The sequence below is a fragment of the Lolium perenne genome, chromosome 3, assembly GCF_019359855.2.
Source record: "Lolium perenne isolate Kyuss_39 chromosome 3, Kyuss_2.0, whole genome shotgun sequence".
Taxonomy (NCBI): domain Eukaryota; kingdom Viridiplantae; phylum Streptophyta; class Magnoliopsida; order Poales; family Poaceae; genus Lolium; species Lolium perenne.
In genome coordinates this window covers 242,036,533-242,045,142 of record NC_067246.2, presented here as the reverse complement: position 1 = coordinate 242,045,142, position 8,610 = coordinate 242,036,533, and the positions used below count along the sequence as shown (strand labels likewise).

Here is an 8,610-nt window from a genome sequence, read left to right as displayed (position 1 = left end):
AAATTAGAAAAGGTCCACACTTTAAAGAAGCTCAAAAAATTGCATGACACACCTAAAACCGGAGCAAAACCCATATACCAAAGAAAACCAATGGAAAGTGAGAACCAACAGAGAAAGAATTGAAAGCCCATATCGCGCTAACGGGCCTAGCCCATCACTTGTTCAGTTTAGACGGGAGCCCGCGTTGGGGGGTGCTGTATGCCGACCTCGTCGGCACGGACCAGGCGCCGCACACCTCCCAAGCGGGTGATTGGGCTGGCCCACCATCCGCCCACCTTTAATTTAATTTTTTTTTTCTGTTTTTTCATTTTTTCATTTTTTATTTATGTTTTCCAAAAGGTGATTCTTTTTAAATCTGATTTTTTTAAATCCAGAATTTTAAAATTTTAGTTGTTTTGAAATCTAAATATTTTCAAAATTTAACATTTTATGAACTTGAACATTTTTTTCTTCAGATTTTTGATTTTTTTTCTTCCAAATTCAGCATTTTTTAAATTAAAACATTTTTAAAATATGAACATTTTTTAAATACAAACAATTTTCAAATTTTAATATTTTTCCAATTTGATTTTTTTCCAATTTAAACATTTTACGATTTGAACATTTTAAAATTTGAACTATTTTCAAATTTGATTTTATTCGGATTTGAAAAAAAATAAAAAATAAACTGAAAATAAAAAAATAAAAAAGGAAACAGAAAAACAACAAAAGGGGAAGAAAAAACAGAAACAGAAAAACGAAAAAAGGAAAAACGTAAATGGGCCAAGCCCAATACTGACCAGGGTGTGCGGTGACTGTTAGGTACCGACCTGGTCGGTGTATACGGTATAGGATTGTCCTCGTTGGGCGGTGAATAAGTTTTCTGTGCTTACCGGGTCTAGTGCTATCCGGGAAAAACCCGGCCCAACTCCCATCTTCACCCGGGACCATTGAAGCTGCCGCGCTGCCGGCCATCGCCGCCGCCGCGACCTCCACAGCACCACCCGCAATGGCCCGCGCGCGCTGGTGGCCGCATCTCGCTCGTCCGGCGCCTCCCGGCGGTAACTCCCTAAGCACTTCACCATCCGAGCGAAGCCACGAATCATCCCCCAGACCCTAGTTGCAGAGGCGCCGCATTCGCTCTCCGGCCGCCTTTTCCCGAGCATCGTTTTCTACCCTTCTGCCCCCTTTGCCAATTCCGTATGCGAAAGCTGCGGCTGCGCTCCGACTGGCGTCGGGCGGGTCGGCGCGTCCATCCGGTCGTGGATGTGTGCCAGATGCGACCGTGGAGGTTGCTGTCGAGGAATCGACGTGTCGATCTCTAGGCTCCCCATCGCACTGTGCATAGCTTTCCGTCGCTTGCCCAGTTGCCCCCCTCATGGATGTCGCCATGGAGGAATCGGTTCTTGTGTGACGCGGAATCGATCAAGGCAAGAAGAGAGAACCGCGTGATCTTTATTTTCCACTACTGGAATGAAAATGATCTCACACACTTAGATAGTGTTTTATGTGTGTGGATGAGCAGATTGTTTGTGGTTCCCGCTGTGTCTGAGTTCCTTGCTGCAATTGATAGAGCTCTGTACAAGCTCACAAGTTAAAACTTAAAACTTGGAAACTGTTTGGTTGGTCGGTGATCTCAGACCATAGTCTCACCTCGGAAGTTAGTTTTTGATGTGTTTGAACCAAGAGAAGATGTGCATGTCTAGGTTAATTTAATTTACCATCAATACAGAAAAAATATAAACAGGAATACTCCCTCCGTTCCACAAAGGTTGTCTGAGATTTGTCAAAATTTAAATGTATCTACATACTAAATAGTTTCTAAATACATCTAAAATTTGTCAGATCTGACCTAGGGAGTAGATAGCTTATTCAATTTCTATAAAGATTTTGAATGTGAGGGGATAATGAGGCAAATCAACACACACGTAGGCGAGAAGCTGAGAGCAGATACCAACTAAGCTGTCAAAAGTAATGAATCATACATGCAAAACAAAACCAAGAAAGCATCTCCTTTTGGAGGACCAATGGACCATAGATGATATAGACATAAAAACACTTTTGGAGCTACTGGCACAAATCTAGTTCGTGCCGAGCTACACGTATGCTAGATTTAGGTTATGGAATGTGCATACGTCGATGCTATAAAGGGATTTCTGACGGCTTGGTTGCACATAAGCCATAGAGCATGGATAACCTTGATACGTGGAAGCAGATTTACTTGATACAGAGAGATATCTATTTTGTTGTTGCTGCTGCTTTGTGTTTGCTCATTATATCTGCAAAAGAACATCATGGTGAAAACTCAAATTCTACACTATGAAGAGTTCCTTCGTTTCAAAATGCTTATTTCTCCGTATAGCTTTGTCGGAGACCCCTGTACTGCACTTGCCTACCTTTATTCTGGATAAAACACCAGAGTGGCAAGTTTTCTTATGTTTGACTGTCAGCTATCTGTGGTAACCAACATAAAGAGAATTTAATGATATATATATATATATATATTTGACGAATGATAGACCATAAACTATATTTATTTCTTAATAGGCAAGGGCATACATGATATGCAAGAAAATAGATAGGGCAGGAGCACCTAAATGTATTTTTTCTAGGAGTAGTCACCTGGTATATGTCTTTGGACCATGTGTAGCTCTAAATATATTGTTAAACTAACTTCTAATGAGCTATTCATATTAATATATCTGAGAGCACAATGCTTGATTTGGTTTTACAAAAAGAAGGTGGTGCCTGATGAGGTAGTAACTATGACATGAGCACTGAGCATGGCGAACCACGGTCCTGTAGAATGAAAAATATTGCCAGAAGAATGTTCACTGGACAAAGGGAAAGGGATGTGCCTGTAGGGATGGATAGCAAGACTATGCTTTGGGATCTTCTTGGACCCATCTTGGCGAGGGATTTTCAAAAAAAATCAAGTTGCGTATATGGATTTTATCCTTATGTATATGCATTCCATTCATTTACAGTCATGTCCATGGTCGTTCCAGAATTCGCTTTTTCTTGAGCTATCCTCTGTATAGGATTTCTGGTTATTTCGATTTTTTTAATCCAATGTCAGATACTCTTATCAAGTTGTGATGTTGACTGGGGGTGAAGAGCAATCATAGGATCAATCATTGAATGAATCTATTTTACTCTTGAGAAAAGTTGTCGGTTTTTGCCACGTGGTCCAGTGGCCGAGAGTCTTTGTTCTACAACAATTGGAAGGAACTATTGCGTTGTTTCTTTGTCCAGCTTTTCTTTGGCTGAGGCTCAAAGTAAGCATCTCATGGACCTGTTCCAATTCTCCATCGTTCTCTCAGATTTTATCACAACAATATGTTTGAACTTTGAGGGGCACAAAATATATCTTGTTCTATCTTCTCTGCTTTGTCCGATAACAATACGACCTTCCACTATTCGCCACATATTTGTTTCCTGACAGAATAGCTTTTCACTTAAAGGTCACAGTATTCTACTGTTATTTACACGCAAATCAGATAACCATTAGCTGAACAAGACACTGATGTAAGTTAATCATATTTTCGTATTATTAGTCGAATCAGATTTTTTTTGTTTCAGTTGGCTTGCCCTGCAGGTATTAATTGAACTCCAGTTTGATGTTGATAGATACTAAATGTGAACACTGGTTGCTTTTGTTGTATGAGTTTGGTACCTATGGAGAGTTAGAAAATGCTACCATCTAGACTTGTCTCAGGTTGTGTGTTAGGCTACTTGGTTGGTAGTAAATGGAAGTTTAGAGTGTTCTGTCTGTTTTTATTTTTATTTTTATTTTGGAGAAACACAATACAAACGCAGACGCTCGCACATGTTGATACACTCACCCCTATGCACACCCCTATGCACGTACACACGCACACCCTGCCCCTCTGAGCACTTCCGAAAGTCTGAGCCAGCGGATCGGGTCTTGAGATTGACGAAATCACCACAGGCGTCTCACTACCGATGGGAACGTCGTCTCCTACTCAAAGAATATACTGCCTTTATGAGACACACAAGTGTCAAACCCTAGGTTTGAACTCTTGTGGGTTGAGGGTACAACCACCCTCCTAGCCACCCAACCTCAGGTTGGTTTTGAGTGTTCTGTCCGTTGTTACATGTGCGGTTTAATCAATTGTAGGAACACCAGCTGAATTGAATTAAACTATCCCATGTGTGATTAATTTCCTTCTGAACCGATACTTCTTTTATCATCTCATAGTGGGAAAGAACTAATTGCACTCGGTACTTCTCCGATTGTTGGAATGTGTGTTGGTATGTCTACTTCTGACTTCTTGGCAATAGAACATTAGATATTTTAGCATTTGAGCTGCAAGATCGTTTGAAATCCACATTGTAATCAAATGTATTTACTGCATTTGGAGGGTCACTAAAACAGGTACCAAGGCTTTAGGTCTGGATATGCCATGTCACTGTACAACAGACGGTGCTTCCAGCTAACATTTTGTGATCTGCTTGGATGATGATGTTTGCTGGGAAGATAGTCCTTATGCCATGAAACAGGGTAATGCTTCCGTTCCTTTGAGTCGTCAACTGTCAGTGATAAACCAATCTGGAGTGGTTCAAATTCAAACCCCTAATGGTTTCTCCACACTTAGTTTATTTGAATCACTGTGCATCTTATAAAGAGCTCCAGCGTACAGGAATCCGCATATATTCAAGTCACTCTCCAAAATATGGATAGCTTTTGCATACCGTGGCAATCAAATCACCTACGCACGCAAGATACTAAACATTGCTATCCAGACTCCAGAGGTTAGAATATCTGCACTATCACTTATGTTTGGTGGGCAAACAACAGCCTCCTCGGCTATATAAATGCATCTCACGTTCAACTTTCTACATCCGCAGCTCCCACAAGTTATATAGGTGCATTGCGAAGCTTGCTCTAATCTGTACCAACTTCACTTTGCCACTTATTCATCCGTCCATCCATATAAATGGATTATTCTAATTTGCGACGACAAGCTGCATCTATGAAAAAGGGCCTCTTTGATCAGGCATGTAGCCAACTCTCCCTCAATAATATATCTTACTTTTGCTCAGGGAGCTTTCAACCATTTTTGGTGTATGTTTATGCAGGAAGCCTCCCATTTCTTATCCCATCGTCACCATTCTACATTTTTCATGGTTCTCTTGAATAAATCACATGCTGATTTAGAAATAACATTCTTATGACAGGGTCACCTTGATGAGCAATTTCGTCAGGTGGAGGACTTGCAGGATGAAGCTAGTCCTAATTTTGTGGAAGAAGTTGCTGTGTTGTTTTTCAAAGATTCAGGCAGGCTAATATCAAACCTTGAGCAAGCTTTGTAAGTACCAAGTATAGGGATAAGAGCTCCCTTTACTGAATGAAAAAAGAAACATATTTAGACCATGCAAGCTGCAATGTTAGACTTAACTGATTGAGATCTGAAAGCACTGCAGGGAGAAGTACCCCAGAGATTTCAATAGGTGGGATGCATACATGCAGCAACTGAAAGGCAGCTGTTCCAGGTAACTACACAATTGCTTCTTGATATCTTTGTTCACTTGCCTATGAGGGATGTAGTGCGAAAGATTCAGCATCATCGGCCTTCAGCTTCATTCTTTTGCATACCACAAGAACTATCATGACTTTGAGTTTAGCTAGGCATGCAGGGAAGCTGGCACACCCTTTCTGGAACCATATTTTTTGCAACATTTTGGAAAATCCTCAAGTTTCCAAAAGTTCATTTTGCATGATATAAGAAAGCATGACTCTGGACTGTTATGTGTTTGGTAATAAATTTGATCTAGCATTGACATTTGACAACTCGATGCAGCATTGGTGCTTCTAGGATGAAGAGTGAATGCATGTCATTCAAAGATAACTGTGGGAAAGGAAATGTTGAAGGGTCCGTCTCTCACACACTCCATACTGATGCTCAGTTTTCGGAGACTTTTATCTCTATTTTCTAGATTTAATTTGTTCTGTCTTGTCGATAAAAGAAATCAAGTACACTTCTCACAAAGTTTGCATTGTTGTAAACCAAAACGTATCTCTCTCCTATCACCATGTGGTGGAATCAGCCTTATTTACACATCTGCTACATTTTAATGTGCAGTTGCATGGGGTGTCTCCAGAAATTGAAGAGGGAGCATGCGATCCTGAGGCAGAAACTAGAATCCTATTTCCAGGTAACCTTCAGGCACCACAGTGCCATGACAACCGATCATCCCTTTCCTGTACCTCCGCGTGTGTTGATGTGTGGTTTTATCATGCAGCTGCTGCGGCAAGCTGGTCCTACTGGAGCGGCCACCCATTAGACCTGTCATGTAAGTACTGGAGGTGCACTAATTATGGAGAAAGTACTCCGGAAATAGGACCCCAACCCTATAAAATGCTGGTCCTGCTGGGAGCGTAACTTGGCCAGCATACAACAGTTGCAGTCTGACGGTACACACTGCGCTTCTACAACAAATCAACAATACATATGATGTTCCGCCCTCTGATATTCTACTCATTTATAAGTATATTTATAGTAAAAAAATAAATAAGAAGAGAGGCCTGCTGTGCTGTGGTAAGTACATGCGTGCATGAAACATGGAATCCATTTTTCTTGTTTTTCTAATAAAGGCACAGTTTATCGAGCACTTGCTCTCTGCAGACCTTCTTTCATGTCACATTTATGTTGTGGCTGTGCCGTGTTTCTTATTTGTTAATCAGAAATAATGTGTCGGCACCCATGAAGGTAGAGCTATATGGTTACTCTTGGTCTGTAGAGTAGTAGTGCCTGAGCACCAAGAAACCGCACAGCGCTTGTATATGATCTAATCTATCTCTGCCTGTAATAATGTGGATGATGAAGCTGGAATTGGTGAGTGTTGCGTATAGGTTTAACACGTTTCATACCTGTCAAACCTGGTTCCTGAGTATGTGGGATCGCGTTTTCTAGAGAAAATACTCAAAGCCATTTCAGTTCTCATTTCATGTTAAGAACACAATTAAATTGTAAGGACAAGAGCAGCCGATGCTACAAAAGAACAACCAACTTCCACCACCACCAGCAAACAAACTCCAATCCCTGATTAACTTTTGACTACCGCAATTGAAACATGTCCCCGGTGTTGGGACAAAGGTGACGTACATCAAACATCTACTTGGCCGGCCGTAAGCTTGTCGCCAATCTTTCCAGGCGCCACAACTCTTGAAGAGCCTGAACAATGACACTGAGCCAATCATTCCAGGCGCCAATTTTTTTTTCCCCGCAAAAAAAAGAAAGACGAAATTCCATTTCCATCTTCAATAATACGCTACGGAAAATTTATCATCTTCAGAGACGGAAAAGACTAGAGGGGATGTGCAAGGGTCCAAAAAAAGGAACCACGGTAAGTACAATAGCAACAAAAGGCCCATAGTTTTTTTTTATGATAGCACGCCAAAAGGCCATAGATTTATAGAAGGCAGAATAGTATGTACAAGAGGGGTGTCCAGATCACAGCCGAAATGGACATCAACACCAAGGAAAAAAACCTACTCTCTCATCCCTAGTTATACTCCAGAACTTGAACTCCTCAAAGGTCTTCACTGCCACCGAAAGCTGGCTTTGAAGGTTTTGGAAACCCAAGCATTACGATTTTTTCCAAACGTTCCAACTGATCACGATGACCACGACCTCGAACTTTTTTCTCGCTTGTTTCCTCAACCGTGTCCTTGTTCTACTCCACTAGTCTCTAAAGGTACTTGCCACTATGGTCTATGGGATGATCGATGATAATGCCCAGCTCCTAAAACAACCCAAACCACACATGTATTGCATGTACACACTGAACAAGATTGCCCCACACCCATGGATAACCACAAAACCGATTTGATGTTGGTGTGGAACCCAGGGATATGGGATTCCAAGGTAAATTGATTCAAGGTTGCTCGATCTGACCCTGAGAGTCGGTGAGCCGAGTCATGGCCAAATGTGCCAAATCAGCGAGATTGAGCCTCCATGGACAATGGTTATTAGGTGACATAGGCATCCCCAGTGGGCCTGCCGAAGATAGTACCCGGGGTTTGCTGAAGGCCCACTACCCGAAGAATAAGAAGACTCGGAAGCCCAAGATGTTATTGAGGAAAGCTAGAGTTGTAATAGGAAGTATTATTTGTAATCTTACGGGATGAGTTAGAAACCTTCCCGGACTCTGTAACTTGTACAATACGAATCCCTCGGCTCCGCCTCATATATAAGGGGGAGTCGAGGGACGAGAAAGGCATCGAATCATTGTTGAGCGAACCCTAGTTTTATTTCGTCGAGTACTTTTCGGCTGAAACCTTCGAGATCTACTTGCCTCCTACATCCAACGAAACCCTAGTCTACTACTTGTAGGCATTGACAAGTTGATACCTTGTCAATTGGCGCCGTCTGTGGGATTTAGAGGCGACAAGGAGCTGATCTCGATGGCACGTTCAGGATCGTCGACTTCATCGGCAGCAAGCAACATCATGGACAAAGGTAAACAGATCGAAACTGGTCTCGTTGATTTTGTACCTCACCCGCCCTCCCGTTTGGATGCATATACATATCCGGAGGAGCCCATGGAGATGACGTTCGGAAGGTTCCACTTTCGCGTCGGGAAGGAAGGAAGTTATCGTCTCGA

General features: G+C 41.9%; 1 protein-coding gene across 1 annotated transcript; it reads left to right on the top strand.

Moving 5' to 3' along the window:
- Nucleotides 1-2,561: 2,561 nt before the first annotated feature.
- LOC127343813 (pseudo histidine-containing phosphotransfer protein 1-like) lies at nucleotides 2,562-6,702 on the top strand. Its single transcript, XM_051370011.2, has 8 exons — nucleotides 2,562-4,504; nucleotides 4,644-4,755; nucleotides 4,852-5,000; nucleotides 5,182-5,312; nucleotides 5,428-5,496; nucleotides 5,805-5,876; nucleotides 6,087-6,159; nucleotides 6,247-6,702. The coding sequence occupies exons 3-8, from the start codon at nucleotides 4,941-4,943 to the stop codon at nucleotides 6,286-6,288; spliced, it is 447 nt and encodes a 148-aa protein (XP_051225971.1). The 5' UTR covers nucleotides 2,562-4,504; nucleotides 4,644-4,755; nucleotides 4,852-4,940; the 3' UTR covers nucleotides 6,289-6,702.
- The last annotated feature ends 1,908 nt before the right edge of the window (nucleotides 6,703-8,610 follow it).

Excerpts from the sequence above, each read along its gene's own strand:
- LOC127343813 (XM_051370011.2), top strand. The coding sequence starts at position 4,941 with ATGGATTATTCTAATTTGCGACGACAAGCTGCATCTATGAAAAAGGGC. Across the intron at positions 5,497-5,804 it reads CTGAAAGGCAGCTGTTCCAG|CATTGGTGCTTCTAGGATGA; the intron begins GTAACTACACAA and ends AACTCGATGCAG. Across the intron at positions 5,877-6,086 it reads GGGAAAGGAAATGTTGAAGG|TTGCATGGGGTGTCTCCAGA; the intron begins GTCCGTCTCTCA and ends TTTAATGTGCAG.